The 24,806-nt window shown below is 34.7% G+C and overlaps 1 protein-coding gene across 1 annotated transcript in view; it reads left to right on the top strand.

The window, feature by feature from the left end:
• TRAK2 (trafficking kinesin protein 2) overlaps positions 1-20,666 on the top strand; it is a 72,245-nt gene extending 51,579 nt beyond the window's left edge. The window contains exons 11-17 of the mRNA XM_051990522.1: positions 1,175-1,303; positions 3,598-3,677; positions 4,176-4,379; positions 6,679-6,980; positions 11,117-11,383; positions 11,998-12,097; positions 16,737-20,666. Coding sequence (XP_051846482.1) covers positions 1,175-1,303; positions 3,598-3,677; positions 4,176-4,379; positions 6,679-6,980; positions 11,117-11,383; positions 11,998-12,097; positions 16,737-17,415 — 1,761 coding nt within the window. The 3' untranslated portion in view covers positions 17,416-20,666. The remainder of the gene's footprint in view (positions 1-1,174; positions 1,304-3,597; positions 3,678-4,175; positions 4,380-6,678; positions 6,981-11,116; positions 11,384-11,997; positions 12,098-16,736) is intronic.
• Positions 20,667-24,806: the final 4,140 nt, after the last annotated feature.

The following is a 24,806-nucleotide window of genomic DNA, read 5'->3' on the forward strand; positions in this document are numbered from 1 at the left end:
GAAAAGATTGGTAGAAAGATGAGACATAAGGCATTAGACTTTTGTTAAACTTATTAATATAAACATGGACTTTTCTACATGTGAATTTGGAGAAGGTTTAGTCTAGTGAAATATAGGTGATTGCATTCCTTCTCTTAGGTGACCTTTCTGCTTTTCAAATATCCCCACATAACCAAGAAAAATAACAAAACAAAAAAAAAAATCCCATATTCTCCAACAGTTTCTTTGTTCAGACTGATTTTATCAGAAGCTCTTCATGGAAAACTCCCTCTACCAAAGGAAATGACAATTCTCCTTGCAATTTGTCATGTTAGAGGACTGCCCAGAGGAGCAAATATTTAGGCAAAATGTTAAAAATGTCTGATTTTCTTAAGTTCTTTATAATGAGTCAGTCTCCTAAATATGCTTACAAATGTATAACCTCTCTGACATTTATTATCTGTGTGACCCCAAACAAGTTCCTCATCTGTAAAATGGGAATAATAATGCTTGCAACTACCTTAGAATTGAGGGGAAAGATTTTATATACCATAAAGCATCAAAAATATAAGGTTTTGGTTGTAAATTTGCTTAATGCATATGGATTAATTGGGCCTTTAGTCAACAAGAAGTTCAGTAGAAATTTACGTTTTGCTTTCAACCAACATTTATTAAGTGCCTACTTTTTGCTAGATGCCATCTAAATATATCTATCTAGACATAAAAAATTATTCCCAAACTAGGAAAATAAAAAACTTTAGAAAGAAAGGTTAAAAATAATTGTTAAACTTTCCCAACTCTAATATTTCTTTATTTGAGAAAGCATTTATTTAAAAAACTTATGAATACTAAATTAAATGTGACTTATTGCTAATCTATCAATAGTCTAGATTATTCTTGATACTCTATCAAATTTTATCAACTGAGATAATGGATTTCATGATCAAATGAGAAAATACTTTGCAAACTTTGAAGTGTTATATAAATTTAAATTTTAGGGTGGGAAGAAGTATATCTAATTGTCTCTAATAAGGATGTGTTTTGGCATTTCAGCCAGGTACCAACTGTATTCATTTGATATGAACTGCTTTACAGTACTAAAAAATGTTCACTTCTGGCTGATTAACTGAAAATTTTTCTTTTATTGTTCAGAAAAGGTGGCAAGTTATATTGATAATTCTGTTTCTCAATTTAGCTCCATGAGTTACAGGATCGGAATGCAGAGTGTCTGGGAATGCTACATGAATCCCAAGAAGAAGTAAAGGAACTCCGTAGTAGATCTAGTCCTGCGGCACATTTATATGGCTCCCAACCATTTTCTGCGGTATGGAAACTAGAGTACTCTTCCTAATATTAAAGATATTTGTTTTGTTTTGTTTTGTTTTGTTTTGTTTTGTTTTGTTTTGTTTTTAATGTTTTACCCTATAATACCATCAGGACAGTCAGTTAATCAATAGTCAATCAATGAACATTTTTTAAGCACCTTTTATGTAGCAGATATTGTGCTAAAACCTAGAAATACAAATACAGGTAGAAAGGCCATCCCCTGGAAGCAACAAACTGGTAAAGCACTTTTATATCCAAAAGATCTGATAAAGGCCTCATTTCTAAAATATATAGAGAATTTACTCAAATTTATAATAGTTCAAGTCACTCTCCAGTTGATAAATGGTCAAAAGATATGAATAGACCATTTTCAGATGAAGAAATTAAAACTATATGCAGTCACATGAAAAGGTACTCCAAATCACTGTTGATCAGAGAAACACAAATTAAGACTACTCTAAGATACCATTACATACCTGTTAATTTGGCTAAAATGACAGGAAACGAAAATGACGAACGTTGGAGGGGATGTGGGAAAACTGGGATACATTGTTGGTGGAGTTATGAACTGATAATTGTATAAATATGTATATATATTTTGTATTTAACATGTATTTCAACATATTTAGCATGTATTAGACTATCTGCCAACTAGGGAAGGGCATGGGGGGAAGAAGGGGAAAACTTGGAACAAAAGGTTCTGCAGAGGTCAGTGTTGGAAAAATTACCCATGCATATGTTTTGTCAATTAATTAATTAATTGATTGATTTTTTGAGGGGGTGGGGAAGAAAGAAAAACATCCCCTGTATAGGTGGGGATGTACACAAATGCCAATAAGGGCTCTTGGAGAAGGAAGTCACAGGTCAGCTTGAAGAAGGCGAAGCTATGACTGGCCCAAGCACCATCTCAAGTGGAGGTTCTCAGAGTAGTCTTCCATTCAAAGGGAGAGGATTTTCTACCACCTGTATTTTCATGACTGGCAAGAAGCTTCAGGTTGTAGAGCTAAGACATGATGGAGGAAGTCAAGTATGCAGCCTGGAGAGAAGGAAACTTTCCTACAAGTAGGCAGTTGTTTTAATGTTTATTTGAGGTGGAAGGATGCTTATATAGTTATAAGGAAATATGCAGAACTGATTTCCCTTCTTGTATATGCCATTCATTGTTTTGTCTGCCCTTTGCTTTGTGATCTTAGAGCTCCTTTGAAACACAAGCCCTGGTATTTGTCCTCAGTGGCTTTAACTTTCCTAGTAAATTATGAGTTGAGGTTCTCTTCTGAAGAGAAAGGGTGGAAGGCATAGGGAGAGATGAAGTTTGGGCTTGAAGAGAAGAGAATCATCTCAGTACATCTCAGGAGGAGTTTCATTATCCCAGAAGCAGACCACTCCCATCTAAATAGGTGTTTTCCTTATAGCTGAAATTAGCTCTCCACAACTTCTAAGATTCCTAATATTGCCTTGTATAAACCATTGCTTCTTAGTAGCTACATTAATGTCTTTGAACTGATTCTCCCTTTTTTCCTAGTCAGAATTATTTATATTTGTCACCAGAATTTTGTTCTTGAGAGCATTCCATCCCTCTTTACCTGATGTGGTATCATCTTTATTCTTTCTCAAAACTCTTTTGAAAGGCACTTCTGTGCTTTTATATAAGTATCATTAAAATGGCCAGGTCTTTGGAAGCTTTCCAATCCAGGATACATGATAGTCCATATCTAGATTTCTCTCCTTATCTACTCCTAATTCTGAGGTGATTGGTCACTTCCTTCCAAGATTCTGTCATTTCGACTTTGGAAGCTAGTTCTTTATTGATTATCCATTGTGGGGGTAGAAATGGAGAAGGAGAAAGAACTGTAAACAGATGTCTAGATATTTGAAGCCTCTAAGCACTACTCTGTCATGCCTCTGTGCCCTAATTTGTGACCTTTCAGATCTCATCATCATGAATTTTTACCATTTACCATTTTATTTCTTACTCTAAGTGTTCTCTACCATATTTTCTCCTTTCTGCTTTGTGAGTTGCCTTGCAGGTAGAAATTTCACTACCCATTTTATCTGATCTCTTTTATATAATTAAAGTATGCCTTTATATTACCAGGATTCTGTTATGAGTCACATCCCCATCAGTTGTAGATAATGTTTATGAAGTCAAAAGTTACTTCATTTATTTCTGTACATTACTTTGTACATTTGTGTAGAGATGTAAGAATCCCTGATTCTTCTTATTGGCCCTCTTCTTTTTTCTTTTAGTTTTGTTTAAACAAAATATACTTAAATTTAAACTATTTTGTTCAGGAATCTCTAGCTGCTGAAATTGAAGGAACCATGCGCAGAGAATTGAGTCTGGATGAGGAGTCTTCACTCTGCAAACAAAAGTAAGTCTAATATGTAATCACCTCCAGAACAGAGAAAAGTTTATTTTCTGGGGAGTTTTTCAACTATGACCCAAAGTGACAGGTATTTGTGAGAAGGAGTTATAAAATCAGTCCACATTTTATATCCTTTGGTAGCTTTCCTTTTCATGGCTTTCTGCAACTTCCTTGTTCTAAAATTTGTAAATATTTTTGTGTCCTGTTCTGTAGAACTTTTTAAAGTCCCCCACTTTAGATAGCTTCATGCTTAAATTAAATAAACATAACTGAATGTGTTCTGAAGTCTTCCTTTTCCATTAATTCTGGTTTTAATTCTAGCTGTTGTTTCACATCCATGCTAAATAAGTGTAAAATCAGATCACCTTTTTTTCTCCCCCCAAAAAAAAGATTTCTGGCTTTTTATTTGTAAGCTGCCATGTTAAGAAAGACATTGCCTGCTTCATTTGTACCCTTCCTGTGCTTCACCTTGTGGAAGGTAATGTTCCTTCTCATATTTAACAGAGAGCAACAGAAGCGAGTGTTCGACACTGTCAAGGTAGCTAATGACACACGCTGTCGGTCAACTTCATTTCCTGTCCTGCTTCCAATCCCGGGCTCCAATCGGTCAAGTGTGGTAATGACAGCAAAGCCATTCCAGTCTGGTGTTCAGCATTTGGACAGCAATACACATCTGAACCTGAGGAACAGCATGAATGATGCATCTAAGTAAGGAATTTAATTTGTTGCTTTGTTTTCTGCATTTTTTGTGTATTTAGAACCAAGTAAACTGGACACAAGTTTTAAGAACAATTTCATAGAAATAGGGAAGCCTCTATTATCATTTCAAAACCATTACTACATTTATTCATGTAATTTTATTAAATAATTTTCTTTTTAATATCCTAAAATATTAGTGGAAGATTATGACCCAACACTTCATCTTCTTCATTTCTTAACTATCTACTTATAAAATTTATCAGCTAATTGGAACTAGACTATAAAGGTCTGTGCTCCTGATTTTACATATTTGAGAGATAGCATGAAATAGGAAATAGAAAACCAGCTTTGGAATCCAGAAGGCTGAGGTTCAAGTCCAGTTTATGACTAGTAGTTCTGGAATCCATAGCAAGTTAACCCCACTTTGCCCCAGGCTAAATCTTTGAGATTCCAAGTTGTAGAAGAAGTCCCACTCACACACACACACTCACTCTCTCTCTCTCTCTCTCTCTCTCTATCTATCTATCTCTTTCCCTCTCTCTCTTTTTGGCTTTGTTTGTTTTTGCAGAGGCAATTGGGGGTAAGTAACTTGCCCAGGGTCACAGAGCTGGGAAGTGTTAAGTGTTTGAGATCAAATTTGAACTCTGGTCCTCCTGACTTCAGGGCTGGTGCTCTATCCAACCACTCTCCTTTTTTAAAAAACAAATTCAATAGTATTTTATTTCTCCAATTATTTGTAAAGATAGTTTACAATATTCATTTTTTAAGATTTTGAGTTCCAAATTTTTTTCTCCCTTCTTTGCTTCCTTGCCCCTTCCTCAAGATAGCAAGCAATCTGATATAAGTTACAAGTATACAATCATTTTAAACACATTTCCATATTAGTCATGTTGTGAAAGAAAAATCAGAACAAAAGGGAAAATCATGAAGGGAAAAAAACAAACAAAAAAATAGTTTGAAAGGTATGCTTCAACAACAGGATTATATGGTGATCAATTCTGATGGATGTGGTTCTTTTCAACAATGAGATGTTTCAGGCCAGTTCCAAAGGTCTTGTGATGAAGAGAGCCATCTGCACCTAGAGAGGGGATAGTGGTAACTGAGTATGGATTACAACATAGCATTTTCACTCTTTTTATTGTTGTTTGCTTGCATTTTGTTTCTTTCTCATTTTTTTTCCTTATTGATCTGATTTTTTCTTGTGAAGCACAATAATTGTGGATATGTGTATAGAAGAATTGTATATGAGAATTGTATGTTTGACATATATTCGATATATCATTTAGGGACCAGGGTTGGGGCAAGGGAGGGAAGAAATTTAGAACACAAGGTTTTGCAAGGGTGAATGTTGAAAATTGTCCACACATATATTTTGAAAATAAAAGGCTTTAGTAAAAAAAAAAAAAAATTTTAAAGATATTCGTAGAAGACAGATATAAAATCTTCTCATGCAGAAAATTAAACAGTTTAATCAGTTTAACCTTATTTATTCCCTTATTTAAAAAAAAAAAAAAGTCTGCTTCAATCTGCATTCAGTCTCCATAGTTCTCTCTCTGCATGTGAATGACATTTTCTATCCCAAGTTTATTGGAATTATCTTGGATCACTGTATTGCAGACCATTCTTCATAGTGAGAAGAGTTCTCTTTGGAGACAGTTCCCTATATCATTGAAACTACAGATCCTATCCCAAAAGGATAAGGAGGTAAAGAGAAGGCATGTTACTCAATTGGAGATATAAATATGGTTAAAGATATTCATATCTCTTAGGGGCAGCAAGATGACACAATGGGTAGAGTGCCAGGTCTGGAATTAGAAAAACATGCATTCAAATCTAGCCATAGATATTTATTATTTGTGTGGTACTTGGCAAGTCATTTATCTTCTGTTTGCCTTAGTTTCTTCATCTAAAAAGTGGGGAAAATAACAGCCCTTACATTTCGAGGTTGTGAGAATTAATTGAGATAATAACTGTAAAGTGCTTAACATAATGCTCAGAATGTCATAAACAATATTGAAATTCTAACTTATTATTATTAGCTACTATCAGGTAAAAAAAAAAAGTGCTACCTTATATGCACAGAATTATATGCACATTTTTTTTTCGCAAATTTATATTTAAAACAAAAATAACAAGTATTAGATTCTTAGTTTATTTCCTTCCATAACCTATCCTGTGAAAATGAGAAATATAAAATTTGCTCATCACACTCCTACAAATCTAATCCTCACCTATGAAAGGCCTATGGAAACACTTTATAATTGCAAGCATCCAGTGTTGCTACTAGTAGTAATGTTATTTTCCACAGGGACTCCCAGAATATGAAGCTGCCAGGACCCCCTGGAGACAATGACTTAGCTACAGCTTTGCACCGCCTTTGTCTGCGCCGGCAGAACTATTTAAGTGAGAAACAGTTCTTTGCCGAGGAATGGGAACGTAAGATACATGTGTTGACTGATGAGAAAGAAGAGGCCAGTGGCTGCAGCACACCCACAGGGAGCTTTGCCTCTCTCTGCACCAACCAGTCTGAGGTCACAGATCTCAGTACCAGCACCAGCTGCATTCGGGCTTTTATGCCAGAAAAGCTACAGATTGTCAAACCCCTCGAAGGTGAGCAATCAGTAACAGGAAGAAACCTTCCTGAGCTCTGTGTTTCCAGTTGTTTTGTTTTCTTCAGGAACTGATGTTATATTTAGTCATTTCTCTTAAAGGAACTCTCCATGAAAAAGCCCTTGCATCAAGCCCCTTTTTGAGGCTTATTGAAGATCAGTTCTCTTGTTTTGATTCTATTTAAACTATATATGTGGAAGGAAGTAAACATTCTGTCTTAGTCTTTGCTAAGGTGTTCTTAACTTATTTTCATTGAAGGTTTTTGTTTTTATGTCACCTTCATTTTTTTAAATGATAAAATTTAATAATTTTTCTCCTTCCCTAGCCAAAGATCCATCCCTTGTAACAAAGAAGAAACAAAAGGGGATGGGATGGGGAATATTCTGCAAAATTAACAAACACATCAACCAAATCTGACATGTGTAGTATTATAAATCCCTTTAGTCTCTCAGATCTTCCAAGAAAGCACAGAGGTACATCTTCTCATTCTCCTACCAAGCCAAACTTGTTCTCATGATTTGACAGAATTCAAGTTTTTATGTTTAAGGGGGAGTACTTTGCATTTACATTGTTGTGTTCATTGCATATATTGTATTTGGTTCTGCTTGCTTCATTTCCCAAGAGTTCATATGTCTTATGCTTCTCTGAATGCTTAATATTCCTCCTTTCTTGTGCTGCATTATCATTCCATTGTATTTATAAATTATAAATACCAGAGTTTATAAAATTATTCCTTAAAATCAGCATTTACTTTGTTTTCTGTTCTTTGCCACAACAAAAAATGCTTTTGTGAATATTTTAGTTTACACAGGACCTTTTTCCCTCTTCGTTTCCTTGAGTTTATGTCTAGTGTAATATAATAATAAGTGATTCAAAGGGTATGTATATAATTCTAAATTGCTTTTAAGGATAGTTGGGCCAATTCACAGCTCCACTTAGAGAAGTATGCCTTTTTACAACCAACCTAACACTGAAACTATTCCCACCTTTTGTTATTTTTAAGTCAGTTAACAAGACATGTTTTTTTGCACTCTAGGGAAGGAAGTGGGGAAAAGGAAGGAGAAAAATTTGGAACACAAGGTTTTGCAAGGATGACTGTTGAAAACTATCTTTGCATATATTAAAAATATCAATAAGTATTTATTAAGTTACCTGCTATATACCACTAAGTAGGGAGACAGTCCTGGCCTTCAAGAAATTTGCATTTTATCAGAGGAAACAAGCTTACATATATAGATAAATACAAAATAAATGAACTGTAATTTTGTGTAGTAGTAAGCACTAGCAGCTGGTTACCCAGAAAGGCCTCAGGTAGAAAGTAACAAGTTGAGCTCAGACTTGAAGAACTACCAGAGACTGAAGTAAACATAGCTGACATTTATATAGCATGTACTATGTGCAGGTTTTGCACCAAGCACTTTACAAATATTTCATTTGGTCATCACACCTCCCATTTTGTAGTTGAAGAAACTGAGGCACACAGTACTTAAGCTACTTGCCCAGGATCACACAGCTCAATAAGTCTCTGAGGCTAGATCTTCCTAACTCTAGACCCAGCACTCCAACCCCATATGAATACTTTCTAAGCATAACCCAGTGCAAAGCTGATGTGGTCAGTGTAAAACATACAAATGTGAAAGATGGATTGTAGTGTAGGAAGAATAGCAAGGAGGATGGCTTCTGGACCATAGAATATAAGAACAAGCAGTAAAATAAAATAAGACTGGGAAATAAGTTGGGGATAACTTGTAAAGAAATTTGAATGCCAAGGAAATTTATATTTGATGCTGAGGGTTGAGAAGAAGCCTTTAAAACTGAAGGACACATAATATGAAAAATCATAGCTTTGGATAGAGTATAATAGAGCATGGAAAGACTTAGAACCATAAGACAAATTAGGAGATTATCACCTTTAAGCAAGCAGGAAGTAATGAGGAAGTGAATCAGGGTGGGTGATCATGTGGGAGATGTATAGAAGTAGAAATGGCAAGAAATAGCAATTGATGAGGAGTCTGCTGGATGAGAGAGAGGTAAGCATAACATCATGAGCCACTAGAAAGATGGTGATTGTTAGTAAAATGTAGGTCTGAAAGAAGGTTGGGTTTGAGAGAAGGAGAATTTTGTTTTGAGATGCCTACATCCAAGACATCCAGTTTGAAATATGGAATGGGGAGTCTGTGGTTTGAAAATGGCACTCAAGAAAGAGATTAGGACTGACTCTATAGATCTCTTAGATCTCCAAGTTACCTGTGTAGAGATGATAATTAAACCACTCAGAGCTGATGTAAGAAAGTAGCGAGAGAAACAAAAGAGGGCCTGAGAGCTTTGGGCTACACTCACAATTAGGAGATAAGACTGATAGAGATAGGATTTCAGAGCTCTTAAAAAAAAAAATCAGACCTATAGAGAAGCAACCAAAAGAAAGCAATGTCACAAAAACCTGGAGTATCAGATGCCACAGAAATGTAAAAGTTGAGAACAGGTCCTTCAGTTTGCTCTTTTAAAGATTTTTGCCAATTTAATGTGTGAGGCGGAACCTCAGAATTATTTTTACTTAAGTTTCAATTATCAGATTTGGAGTAGTCTTTCATCATAATTTGTAATTCTTTTGAGAGCTATTTGTTCACATGCTTTAACAATATCCTTTAGAAAATAGTTTTGGCTTTATGTATTTGTGTTAATTCCCTATTTATCTTGGATATCAGTCCCATATATTTTTCCCTGTTGATGTTTTCTCTTCTTAACCTAAGTTGCATTCACTGTACATATTCTCTAAAACTTTTCAGTTTCATTAATCAGTTTCCTGATTTTATCTTTTGTTATTGCCTAGATCCTTTATTTGATTAAGTCCTATCCCTTAGCCACAGCTGTCAAAAATACCTGAAATGGTCCTCTTCCAATGTGTATGTATGTGTGCACATGTGCATATGTGTGGCCTTTTCTATACAATTGTATTCTCCTTGAACTTTTTGTGACAGATGATTCAAGTTGTTGTTCTAAACCCAGTCTCTGCCAAGTTGCTTTCTGATTTTCCCAGAAATTCTTGTCAAGAAGGAGTTTGGAGAAGATAATTAATTCAGTTTTGAACATGTTAAGTTTATGATGTCTATAAGACATCCAGTTCAAGATTCCAATAGGCAGTTAGAGATGCAAGATGGAATGTCAGGAAAAGAAGTTAGAACTAGATGAATTCATGTAAAAATCATATGCTTGGAGGTGATAGTTGAATCCATGGGAACTAATGAAATCACTAAACTAAGTGATGTAAGAGAAGAGAGCCCAGGAGAGAGCCAAAGGGGATACCTATGGTTAGTGAATGTGATGTGGATGAAGATCCAGCAAAGAACACCTCTACCTCTACCCTTGAAATTATTCAACTTCCTTAGGGTTTTTTAAAATCATCTAATGTAACTTTTTAAACATTTTATTACATTACCAAATGGTTGAAAAACTCCACAAGTTTACAGGAAAATATACTTATCATTCAGAATTAATTTCAAATTTTTGTGGTGCATTATTATGCTGAAATTTCTCTGCACTATTGATATAAAAGTAATTACTTCATTTAGTGAAAAAGAAGTGCATAACTCAGTAGATAAGGTCCTTTCCAGTTCTGATTTATGTGTATATATCAGAAGAGTGGTGTTTAGAATGGAACGAAATGAAGTGATGCCAGAGTTCTCAGAATTACACTTCACAATTGGGTATTGAAAGAAGAATAAGGAGGTTGTTTTCTCCCCCATTGGGCCCCATTATCCTTTATACCTCAGGCACCCAGTTTGGAGATGTACTGAGTGGTTTTGGGCTTCCAAGTACAGAAGTGTAATTAAAGAACAGAAATTCTAAACCCATATTCCCTACTTGTAGATGCCCACACTTTCCTTCAATAACTTGAATTTCATACACCTGGGAGTAATTTTTTTTTTTTTTGGCTTATATCATCTTTAGATTTTAAAAGGTGATTGTGGAGATAGATTACTAAACCATTCTCAGCATCCTTTTATCGTTCTGTTTTACTTTTTAGAATTTCATGATACTTAACACAAAATAAATAATTTTATTTTTCCATATTTGCCAGATTCTCTTTTAAGGTAAAAGATATTGACATCTCTAAAAACTTCCTTCTTCCCATTCAGGATCTCAAACTCTGCATCACTGGCAGCAACTTGCACAACCAAACCTGGGAACCATTCTTGATCCACGTCCAGGGGTCATTACAAAAGGATTTACTTTATTGCCAGAAGACACTATTTATCACCTTTCTGATTTAGAAGAAGATGAAGATGGGGGCATAACATTTCAGGTTCAGCAGTCTTTTCAGGAGGAAGGGAAATCTTCAGTATCTAAGCCAGTTCTTGATATCTTCCTACCACCTCTTACTTCAGCCAGTGTGCCACGTACAGGTAACGTAGAGCTTTGAGTTGGACATAATTTTTCTTAGAGGCCTAAACCATCAGTCTCCATTGCAGAATGCTTGACTTTCTGGGTGCCTACCTAATTTTCTTTGTCAGAATTCCATGGATATTGATCTGTTCAGATGTGAAACAGTGCAAGTTGTAAAGTTGGTAATTTGGCTAGGAGAGCTATTGTTTTTAGAAACTATTATATTTTCTTATGAGTTTTGTGTTTAGTGATCTGAAATCTTTTGTAAAAGAAAATCTAAATCCCAGAAGATTTAAAGTACAGATTAAATTTTTCCAAACTAGAGGAATAAAATTTAGTTCTTAAGCCAGCTGTGTTCACTTCAGCTACCTGATAAAATAAAACTAATCTGGCTTTGATTTTAAGTTAAGAATTGTTACACAATACAGCAGTATACTACTGTCCAGTCAGTACTGTGACCCATATACAAAACTTAAATTCTCATAGTCTTTTGGCACGTAAACATGAGGCATAAGACATTATGAGAGAAAGTAACTTTGTATCCTTTATGAAACCAAACTAGTATATTTTGTATAGTTAAATATATTTTGGTTTCCTGTTTGGTATTCTAATCTGCATTTTTGCCTGTTTATAGCCTCAAATCCAGGAAAATGTTTATCTTCCACAAACTCCACATTTACCTTTACTACCTGTAGGATATTACATCCCTCTGATATCACTCAGGTTACCCCAAGGTAAGAGTATTCTCAATCATCTGATGGGTTTTTTTGTTTGTTTGTTTGTTTGTTTTGTTACAGGACTCCATTCTCTATTTTAGAGACCTTGACCCACAAATTCAGAAGTGGTTGAAAAAAAATCAGCATTAATTCTAGCTAGCTATTCAGTGTACAATGGTGTACTTTATATCCCTTTTTGATTTACGAGACACCCTCAGAAATCTTGAGCATATCTGTTTCATAAGCAGACTTATGATAACCCTAGAGTCTTTTTTCTCCAAGTTGTTGTACAGTTTCTTTACGATTTTCACAAAGGTTTCGATCCAGTGCATTTTGATTATTTTTTCAGGAAGGAAAGTCTGTTTTTCCTTTTGTGTTAATCACCTGTCTACTCTTTTTTAATTCTTATTTTCCAAATGAAGAGATTCTATCTCTTTGACAGTTTCTTTTCTTTTCTTTTTTTGTTTTGCTGAGGCAATTGGGGTTAAGTGACTTGCCTAGGGTCACACAGCTAGGAAGTGTTAAGTGTCTGAGGTCACCTTTGAACTCATGTCCTCCTGACTCAGGACTGCATCACCTAGCTGCCTCTCGACAATTTCTTTTGTCAAGATGGAACATCACCTCATAGCTTCCTTTATTCATTTATTTATACTTAATATCTGATGCAGCCTAATTTAATCATTACCAACTTTTCCTTCTATTGTAAAGAAAGGGGGGCAGTAGAAGATATGTGACTTATATATATAGGTATACTATCAAAAGGATGATATTGAAAGTTTTTATTATGTTTTAAAGGTAGTGTAAACTAGCAAATTACTGTACTAAGGAGAAAAGTTGTTTTTAATTTAGGCTTTATCTTTGGTTTATTTATTCTTGAATAAATCCTTTCTCAAAAAACAATAAAGCCAATAAAATCTGACCTTAACTACCTAATGAGATTATTGCATAGATGGAAAAATATACATAGCATTGTTTATTTAAAAACTACATAAATGTGAATCAGTGTTTAAAAAGTTATCATTGTATTAATTTTTTAATAATTATGTGAAATGTTACAAGGTCTCTTGTGCAAGTGTATTCTAACAAGTTTGTAATAAAGAATATAGATTTTATACATTTTATATTTTATAAATGCAAAATGTTGTAAGGTACTTAAAGGGATTTATAAATATTGAATATTAATGAAATTATGCTCATTTATAAGGCTTAGCAATATTAATGATTTGTGTAAATATTCTAAAATTATCTAATTATTCAGCCAAAAAAGCTTTTGTTCTAGCAACTTCTATCTAGATGCCAGATTTGGGATGATTGATCTGTTAATTTATTTCTTAAAAACCCCATGAACTCTTGATCAGATTTATTCAAGAACCAAAGGGTATTTTCTATTCAGGAAGTTAAACTTGTCTTCAAGAACAATCTTATTTTCCCCACAGATAACTGATATATATTCCTTTGCTAATTTTGATTTCTAATTTGAAATTTTTATAAGGCATAACAATATGCTATATTAAGTTCAACTGAGAATTTACCTTTTAAAATTCTAATAAATTATCAAAGAAAAATCCTTTTCTCATATCCTTCTTGAACTTTACATTGACCCAGACAGAATCTTACTAAAATTCTTATGCCTTTAGTCAAGGACACAGCAGAGAAACAAAGCTTTAAATAAGTATTTGACAACTTTTGAGTATATATGTAGCTTCCAAAATTTGTTTAGCCAGTAAATGTTGAGGAATTATAATGTCTTTCTCAACTCTTATTGCCAAAGCTATCATTTCTAATACAATATTGAATAGTAATGGTGATAGTGGGCAACCTTGTTTTACTCCTGATCTTATTGGGAATGGTTCCAGTTTATCCCCATTACATATGATGCTTACTGATGATTTTAAATAGATGCTACTAATTATTTTAAGGAAAAGTCCATTTATTCCTATACTCTCAAGTGTTTTTAATAAGAATGGATGTTGGATTTTATCAAATGCTTCTTCTGCATCTATTAAGATAATCAAATGGTTTTTGTTAATTTGGTTATTAATATGGTCAATTATACTAATAGTTTTCCTAATTTTGAACCAGCCCTGTATTCCTGGTATAAATCCTACTTGATCATGGTGTATTATCCTGGGGATGATTTTCTGTAGTCTTTTTGCTAATATCTTATTTAAAATTTTAGTATAAATATTCATTAGGGAGATTGGTCTATAATTTTAAAAGAATTATAATGACTGATAAGCTTGTTACTTTTTTTTTCATTGCTTTCCTTGTGAGTATTGTCCAGAAAGCAAAGATTGAACTTAATTCTTTCCACTACTATAAGGGTCAGAGTTGAAAACCACATTAGTACAGTGATACTTAAGGTACAAAGACTTGCATAAATTGACTTCTGTATTTCTGGGAGGAAATTATACTCTAACAAAAATATCACTCAACATTACCAAGTAGTCCATTATAAAACACACATTCCATCTCTAGGAAGAGATGGAGGTGAGTTTTTTTTTTTTAATTGTTTGAAAAGGGAAGATGTTATGTTAAAGAACTAAAAATAATCAAACCTTATTTCATGTATTGCTATAATTCATTTTATAGACTAGAAATGTTCTTTCAAAAGTTCTTTAAAATTTGGTTGTATAATAGCAGATTTCCAGAAAGCAAATTATTTACTCTCTGACTTTTATCATATAATTAAAAATATATTCCCACGGAAATAGTTTCTAGCCCTAATAGACTGAAAATCCCACCTCAGTACAATAAATATACAGTAGATTTTCACAAAATAATCAAATCTCTAGAGTAATGATAATAAATGAAAATACATTGCCCAGGGTCACACAACTAGTAAGTATCTGAGGCTGAATTTGAACTTGGGTTTACCCAGGCCTGGCACTTTATCCACTGCACCATTCTAGCTATCTCAAAGTTAAAGGTATTATCTAGGCCCCAGCTTCTTAAACTATGGTTCCCCACATTGGATTTTATAACTGAATGTGGAAGTCTGGAGATTAGTATTTATTATCAGTAAATGTTTAATTTGTTTACCTATTTTATATATCTTTATACTCAGGATCATACAAAAATTTCTTGGATGGAAAGGGCTTATGAGTGAAAAAAGTTTAACAAGCTTTGATCTAGACAAGAGCTCTTAACTTTTTTTGTATCATAAATTGTCTGACAGCTTGGTGAAGCCTATGGATTTGTTATCAGAATAATGTTTTAAAATGCATAGAAAGATACATAAGAATAAAAAGGAAATCAATTATATTGAAATTCAGTGATCCACCAAAAAAAAAAAATTCACAAACCTCACATTCAGAGCTCCCGATCTTAGCCATCTAATCTAACCTTTTGTGATGTGCCCTGACAACTTTGTTTAAGGCACCTTGTAAAGGGAAAACCACTTCTTCTTAACCAGCCTGATCCGTTTGGGTAGCTCACATTCTTGGGCATTTCCCCCCATTTCTGCTTCTTAAATACTTGAAGACTGCTGTGTTGTTACCCACTGTTCCCCAGTTTTCTTCTCATGCTAACTATCCTCAGGACTTTGAGTGATCCTCATATAGGATATTGACCTCTGCTAAACTGGCTACAGCATATTAATGACCTTCCTACAGCATGGCACCCAAAACTGGGCACAGCCCTTCCAGCTGTTGTCTGAACAACTCAGAGACTAAGGGCGCCTGCCTGATCTGAGTTAACTCTGCCTCTCTTTGTGCAGCCACAGATCACATTTGGCTAACACAGCCCATTCCTGGCTCATGTCCTTCTCGCAGTTCATTAAGACCCCTAGAGAGTTTTCAAATGAATGGTTGTCTAACCATGACTGCCTTATCTTATATTTGTGAAGTTGATTTTTAGATTAATTAAGATTTTACGTTTTTCCATATTAAATTTCATCTCAGTTTCAGCCTAATCTTCTAGTCTATTGATCTTTTTTTGGATCCTGATTTTATCATCCAATAGGTTAGCTTCCCTAAGTTATAGATCATCAGTAAGTCCAGTCCTATATGTAGCTATACTTTATTCTATTTCATATCTCTTCTCCCCAAAGCATAGTGTGAGTTTGCTCCCCTCTCCCAAAAAGGTCATTTTTAATTGCAACAGAAAAGAAGGTCAGAAGAAGTCACAGAAAAAAAGTTACATGATGAATTAATTTTATGCTTAAAAAGAAAAACAAGCTGTACTTAAAGAAATTCACAGTTTTATGGAAATTCTCTTTTTCTGTTCTATTTATGTGAAAATGCTATTTATGGTTTTAGTACAGATTTTTTTTTAAGTTTAAAAAATATTTAAAAAATAAAAAGATTTTATTTATTTATTTTTAAGGTTAAATATTGAAGTGAACTGAAATTTTAGGTGAAAGAAATTAAGTATTAAGAAATTATATGATTATATGTAATATTAAATCTTACATTAACATATGCTGTACTAGACTTTAAAATATATCAATACCTACCTGAGTTCCTTTCTAGCTAGACCCATGGGAAAGAGATTATCTAGCCTTTTAAATCCATTAAAGAGCACTAATGTGATTATTCTTTTAAAAATATTTTTTTGCACTTAAAAAATGTTTTGAGATGCACTCACAAAAGTCTTGTATAAAATGTTGATAGTCATCATAATGAATATGCTACCAATCATCTGTGTTTGTTTTTAGCTCCAAGTTCCCATCATTATCCTGTGGAAGTACTGGTAGCAGTACGCCTAGTACAGCTATGAATTCCCCAGCCCTGTCCTACAGGCTGAGCATCGGGGAATCTATCAGCAGCCGCCGAGACTCTACAACTACTTGCAGCAGCACCATGAGTCTGGCCAAACTTCTGCAAGAACGAGGCATCTCTGCTAAAGTATATCATAGCCCTATTTCAGAAAACCCTCTCATCCTCTCCGCCACTAAAGTCCCAGCTATTCCCTCCACCCCACCAAATTCTCCATCCCATTCGCCTTGTCCATCTCCTTTGCCTTTTGAACCCCGAGCATCTCTTTCTGAAAACTTTCTTGCCTCTCGACCAGCTGAAACATTCCTACAGGAGATGTATGGCTTGAGGCCTTCCAGGAATCCTCCAGATATTGGCCAGATGAAGATGAACCTAGTGGACAGACTAAAGAGACTTGGAATAGCCAGGGTCATCCAGACTCCTGAGATGAAGGAAAACAGAATAAGCCAAGGGACAGAACTTGGTCTGCGAAGACCAGACTCTGCTGCCTTTTTAAATGCAAGTAGCAATCTTTTGGGTGGACTCAGGAGGAATCAGAGTCTTCCAGTCATGATGGGCAGCTTTGGAACCCCAGTTTGCACATCTTCTCCCAAAATGACTATCTTGAAGGAAGACTGAATTTTCATATGAAGGATAAACTCATAGTCTAATGTGAAGGAAAAAGAAAGTTGCAGAAAGTTTGTGGATGTGAAAGGAAAAGGATAATGAAGATGAGTGTGGTGAGAAAAGTACAGGAGAAAAGGTGTGGTATAGAAACACCTATAATATAGGTGGAAGAGATGGATACAGGTATTAGAAAGGAAGAGACAGAGCACTCCTGGAGCCTCAGGGTTTCTTGACTTGAACCAAAAAAAAAAAAAAAAAAAAAAAAGCAGCAGCAAAACTTAAGTAAAATTCTTTAATAATAGAGCACATCTGAATTACATTGTGGGCTTGTATTCTCATCCCTTTCTGGCTGAGAATCACAAGCAGAAAGAAGTCAATTTATAGAGACAAAGAATGAGAGCAACTTCCATTGTCATTTGAAAATTCTTTTTTTCAAGGCTGGTGCCTAAGCCAGGGATTAATATGACGAGTCCAGGCTGTTACTTAGCAGCAATGAAAAATTTTTACATTTTTCCCATTTGCTATTTAGTTATAAGTATGTCTATCACCTGCTATTTTCACAGTTCAAACAAACAAAAAAACAAACTAGGAATTTTACCTTTCCATCAGATCAGAAGAAGTCCATGTTTCCTTCTGCCTCATGTCCACCAAGCAAATAGGAGAATTATACTGAGCACAAGCACTATTCAAATTCCTTTTATATTTGTAGCCACCTTTACAGTTTTTTAAAATTTTGTATTTTTGTACTATGCAAAAAACCAATGCTCTTAGGAATTTCTTTATTTTCTTTTTCTACTTTAGCAAGCTTAGTGAACTGCAACTAATGAAATTTCCTTTTGGAGGAGTGCAATGGTCAAGACATATGGACATAATTATGTGTGTCTCAGGTCTCCTTGGAGGCTGGGAAGAGTATAAAGAAAAAGTGCAATCCATAGGAATTGGGGGATGTGAATTTTTTTTTTTAATAAAAAGTTGTTACAACTTTGGAAAGGAATCTTTCCAGAGTGGGCTATGCATATTTTTTAATGGAAGAATACTTATATTTGCACAAAGAAATTCTCAGGCATATTGAATTATTAGAAACTGAAGAAATACCCAGGTGCATGCTTTGGGGTTGTATTTTCATTTTATTCAATCTAAAAGAAAAATATAACGTGAAATAAAGACCAAATAGGGAGTTGTTTTTCTGTGTTTGCTTGGTGATAACTATCTCTTTCCCCAAGAATATGCTTTTTAAAGGCTGAGGTTGCCTTTACTCTTCCAAATAAATTCCCTTTACATCTATTGGCATCAGCAGATCTTTTGGTACTGGATTTCAGATACCAAAATAAAATGCAATTGTAACAGGAAGAAGCAGATCCATTTTTCTCAGACCCACTGAATGACATCTGCACCTCCATATATTATAGTAGCATCATTGAATAGGACAGTTTGAAAATAAGTGGAACCACCTAAGAGACTTGGTTGGTAAAATAGGACAGAAATGACTTATTGCTCTTTTTGTTTCCAGATGGGAAAAGCATAAATCTCTTTGGTGCTGACTTGTGTGGATCTTACCACTTTGCCTCTTTTCTATGGGTTAATTTTGTTGATAACCCTGATTTAGTAAAAAGGCTTCTTTGGGTGAGCCTTTTTGCCTAGAATAATCATGCTGTCCATTAGACTTATAATTAACCTGTTTATCAGCAGCAGATGATTCTTCCCTTTGGCTGCTAGAGGCTCCTTCCCAACTTTTGAGAAGCTGTGGACTCACCCATGAGTGTAAAAATCTCAGATGGGATAGGTCAGGAAAAAAATCAGCTAACAGTTGTACATTGTCAATCGTGAGTTTTCAATTCTTTTAGTGTTTTTTGTGGTATATTTTGATACAGTTTCAAGTTTTCTAAATGATAACTTTTTTTTAAAGTGAGAACAACTTCCTCTTCTTTCCATCTTGTGCCTAAAGAATGCAGTCACATGTTCAAAGAGGAATCCCAAATGTGGACATTTAAACTGACACGAACATGTCCCCTAACTGAAGGATACTAAAAGAAAAATTCTAGTTGCCTAAATTACAGGAAAATACAAATCCCAAACCTCCACTTTTTTAAAAGGGCATTTGAATTTGTATTTCTTAAAGTAACTGTGTAGGCTTCTTGCTTTCCTTATAGTCAGATTTTTTTTTCTTTTCCTCAAATGAACTAGATTTTTATTGTGTCCTTTTGCTAGGATATTTATGGTTTCTGTGAGGCATCAAGAAGTGCTGCAGCAGAGTGCACAGGAGCCAGAAAACCGCACAAAGTGTCAAATGTCAGGTTTCTGTAGCCTATTATATGTTTATAGAATAAACTAGATTTTGAAGTGTTCTCTATTAAGGGAATTAGAATTTACCTTCTTCCTTTTCTCTCCCCACGCCCAGCTAGCCCTATAATGATATCTAGGTAGTAATCAATAATTAGCTTAAGTAGCAGCCAAGTAAGCAAAGATTTGGTGGAAGACGGAGTGGAATGTCAGCATTTGGACAGAAGGTAGAATACCAGTTCGTGTTGGTCATTAAGAAGTGGCTCTGTATAAAAAACCAGGTGGAAAAATTGTAAAAGCTAATCAAATGTTGCCAGTCAAATATCATGGTACATACAATCTGAGAATCACATCAGAATTTTGTGATGAGATGAGTTTCCAGTGGTAAGAAAGTCTCCTAGACTTGTCTATCATGCTGCTGTTAACAATAGGTTTTTACTATCTTCACAATTTCCATGTTGGACTTGAAGACTCATGTCAAAAAGTAATTTTTTTTCTTTCTGGACTTTAAGGAGTCTACATCTCTCGAATAGAAATAGTTAACAGGCTGACTACCTAAACTCAAAATAAAAAGTAACCTCTCCTACACAACATTGGAGCAAGATTAGCCCCTGGTTTAACTGCTGTACATTCCAACACATCTGTCATTAAGGTGCAAAATTTGAGAGGAAACACAAGTAAGCTTACTGAGAGCTGACTCCCTGTTATTTATACTTGATACAATATTAAAGTATTAGTTCTGACAAATGAAAGTACACATGCATTCTCTGTGATATATACATGTACTCATCATGTCCAGCACAGAAGTAAAATGCATTTGTGTATACAGGAGCAACTGCAGCCAAGAGTGTGGCAAGGAAGGGTCTGGTTGCTGGCTAACCTTGCCTGATGTTTAGGATTGTGGGCTTTTGTCAGACAGCTTTGTGCACTTGATTTTATTTATGGCATGTAAAAGATAATAAACAGCTTCCTTTTTAAGTTTATTTGTTCTGTTCTGGTTTTGTCTCAGATCTTTGTCTTTTCCTTCTGTTTTTAATTGGGTTGAATGCTAAAAGATTTCCCTCCATTTCTGTTTGCTGCTCATACTCCTCCTATCCCCATATAAACTATGAAGTTTACAAGGGAATGGTCTAATGGAAAACCCTCGAATTAATAGTTCTCCTGCCCCTGCCAACAATGAATCACTAGATGATGCAGGACAAATCATTCAATATCTGTTCCTCTATGAAACAAAAATCTACAAACTAGGATTAACATCTCCTACCCCCTTGGTAAAAATTTTGTGAAAATGAATGAAAACCTTTGCGGGGGAGGGAGGAAAGAGTATAAGTATATTTCAGTAAAAATACCTGTATTTGGACCAAAATATCTCAATGAAATATAGTATGCTGCAGTTTGGCCTCTAAAACTTGCCAGTTTTAACTATCTTTAATAAAGTCTTACAATTCAGTTGACTTGAGCAGAATGGGAGAAAAAAGATCAAATCAGCCTGTGTCCCTATATGTTCTTAGTAGTAATAACAGTTAATTTTATTAGGCCTATTCTAAAAGGCCTTATTTGTTAGGTTCTTAATGCAGCTATTCGTTTTAAGCCATTAGTATAGAAAATAAAGTGAATTTTAGTTTCACAGGTATCTCCTACTTGGATTTCATATACTGCATCTGGGTTGTCGAGTTCATTCCAAAGTAACAATGACATAAAGGCAAAAGTTCGGTTTTATGTATTTTCTATGTCTTTTGCCTTTATGTTCTAATTTGTATTTCTTTTACAACCACTCTGTGTATATCTAAGTCTTAGAGTTTTTTAATCTAGAGCTAAATGGCACCTTAGATCTATTATAGTCCAATCTCTTTTTTTTGCTCCCCCCCCCCCAAAAAAAAAAATTAAGCAACTTGCCTCAGATTACACGAGTAGAGTGAGAGTCAAGAATCCAGTTATATTAATGGTTATCTTGAGGACAAAGACAGTCTTATTCCCTTGTATTATCAGGGCCTAATACAATTCTTTGCCATAGCAGATGTTTTAATAAAGGTTGAATGATTAACTCCATATTGGATCTCTCCTATATTATTAGAATAACCTCCTCATTGGTCTTCCTTATCTTGATGCTCTCCTCTAGCCAACTTCTTCACACAATTTACTGTTTTGATCTAGTTCCTTTTTAAGCAAAAAAACTTTTTCTACTGGATAAAAGCCAAATTCCTTAGCCAAAAATCAAGCTCTCCATCTTTCCTTCAAGAGACCTCTAAAATACCTATAATGAATTTGGCAACAGTAAAAGTTTTCTGAAGGCAACAACAAAAAGTTAATTCAAAATCAAAACTCGTAAAATGAATCTGAGGTATTTCTGGCAGTACTTACTCATGCTGCATTGTGGGGCTTCGCTGCCTTGGTTCTGAACACACAAAATGCACTTTGCATCACACATGCAGGAAAACACCTTGGCTAGGATTTGAGAAAGGGTTACACAAAAATTTTTCAGGTGAAAAGGGGTCATGAGTGGGAAAAGTTTAAGAAGCCCTGATATATAGTGTCTCAAACATAATGAGCCATTAACTTCTAAATGCTCCAGATTCTAAGTACCAAGATGATTAAATTACAAATGAGTTGTACAGTTAACTTTCATTTTCCATGCCAATGAAATCATAGTTCCAAAAGTACCAAATAATAGTATTATAAAATGTGTTCATTTTAAACCCTTCTGCTTGTCCTTTAATATATACATACACATACACACACACACACACACACACGCAAATGTGTCAATGCAGAAAAAAATTATTCAGAAAAGGTCAAGAAGAAATCATTACTAATTGCTGTTATTTTCAAAATATTTTCTAATGAACCATGAAAAAGTTGGATGGGGTCATCGTTTTTTACCTGGACTATTGCATTAGCCTACCTAGCATGCTGTTTGTCTGTGTCTGTTTGCTCTCCCTTCCTCTCCACCTCTACTAAATCACTAGTCCTCAAATACGGATCTGATCATGTCTCTCCCTGATGCAAAAATCTTCAGTGGCCTCCCATTGCCAAATACAAACTTCCCAACCTGATGTTTAAAGCTTCCCAATCTGGCTCCCATCCACTTTTCTAGTCCCATTTCATATTACTGAATCCCCTCTGGGGTTTAGCCATACTGACTTTATTCCATCTTCCTTCTCTATACCTAGGCTCCTTCCCTTCCTCTGAAATGCATCTTTCCTCCTGACCCCTCCTCTTAAAATTCTTCAAAGCAAAGCTCCAGTGCCATCTATTTATGAAATCTTTTTTTCATTTCAATTGTTAATGCTGAAATTCCCTTGTTTAAATAATAGTTTTTACCTATCAGTGTATATGTTGATTTACCTGCAATAAAATATAAACTCATTGAAGTACAGAATTTTCTCATTTTTTATACAGAGTGCCTTGCATATCATAAGTATTTAATATTTCTTTAAAATGAATAGGCTGCTTTCAGAAAAGCCTGGAAAGACTTATATAAACTGATATTGAGTGAAGCGAGCAGAACCAGGAAAACATTATACATAGTAACAGCAAGATTGTATGATGATCAACTATGATAGACTTATCTTTTCTCAGTAATACAGTGATCCAAGACAATTCCAATAGACTTTGGATGGAAAATACCACCCACATCCAGAAAAAGGACTATGGAGACTGAATGCAGATAAAAGCATATTATTTTCACCTTTTTGTTTTATTTTTTCTTATGTTTTTTCTCTTGTTCTGATTTTTATTTCTCAACATGACTCATATGGAAATATGCTAAAAATTATTGTACATATATAACCTATATTGCATTGTTTATTGTCTTGGGGGGAGGGGGTAAAGGAGGGACAAAATAAAAAAAAGAATTCAAAATCTTACAAAAATGAATGTTAAAAAAATTTCTATTTGTAATTGGAAAAATAATATATTAAAATAATTTTTAAAATAACTACTTCTTTGATTTGTCTGAAGAACTATAGCTAATAAATAAGTAAAATTTGAACCAAGAGCCTCTGATTCCTAATGTTCATTCTTATTTTTTTTAATTTAATAATCACAAAAATAAAGACAATATAGGTCAAGTCAATTGGCATTTATTAAGCATTTATTACATGCCAGGCACTGAGCTTTAAGTACCGAGGGATACAAAGAAAGGCAGAAACAATCCCTACAATCACGTACCTCACAGTCTAATGGGGAATACAACATGGAAGCAACTATGTACAAATAAGATATATACAAGATAAATTGTAAGTAATCTCAGAGAAAAAGTGTTAGCATTGAAATGGAACTTTGGCTGCAAATTAAAGCCAAGGAAGCCAGGAGGTAGAGATGAGGGAGAAAATTCCAAGCATGAAGGACAGTCAGTGCCCAATTTGGAACCAGGTTGGAGAAGTTATAAAAAGACTGAGAAGGCTGAAGGAGAAAAGGACAGGCTTTGAATGCCAAAAAGAATTTTACATTTGATCCTAGAATAGCCACTAGAGTTTGAGCAATGGGGGTGACATGAGCAGGTCTTCACTTTAGGACTATCAGTTTGACAGATGAGCACAAGACAGATAGGAATGGTGAGGAATAAAACAGCAGACCTTTGCAATAGTCCAGGTCAGTAGTATCAAAGTCAAAAACTGATCCCTGGGAGCTACATAGTAACTTAGAAAGCCACACATTACTATTGTATTATTTTTTAAGCCTTTTCCAATTTTATTTTGATCTGGTTCTGGCAGCAATCCAGAGTTTTGTAAATCACAAGTTTGACATTTCTGGTCTAGATAATAAGCATAGTGGCCAAAGGGGGGAAAGGAGCACATAAGGGAGATGTTATGAAGGTAGAATAGACAGGACTTGGTAACTGATTGGATAAGGGGGAGTGAGAAATCAAGGGTGACATCTAAGTTGTGAGTCTAGGTAAGTAGGAGAATGGTGATGTCTTTGACAATAACAGGAAAGTTAGGAAGAACAGATTTGGGGAGAAAGAAAATGAATTCAGTTTGGGATATATTAAGTCAAATATCCAATTTGAAATGTCCAATAGACTATTGAAAGTACACAACAAGTTCAGGAGAGAAGGTAAGGCCAGATAAACAGATCTGAAAATCTTCTACCTGGAGATAGTATCTGAATCCATAGGAGTG

The sequence above is a fragment of the Antechinus flavipes genome, chromosome 3, assembly GCF_016432865.1.
Source record: "Antechinus flavipes isolate AdamAnt ecotype Samford, QLD, Australia chromosome 3, AdamAnt_v2, whole genome shotgun sequence".
NCBI lineage: Eukaryota > Metazoa > Chordata > Mammalia > Dasyuromorphia > Dasyuridae > Antechinus > Antechinus flavipes.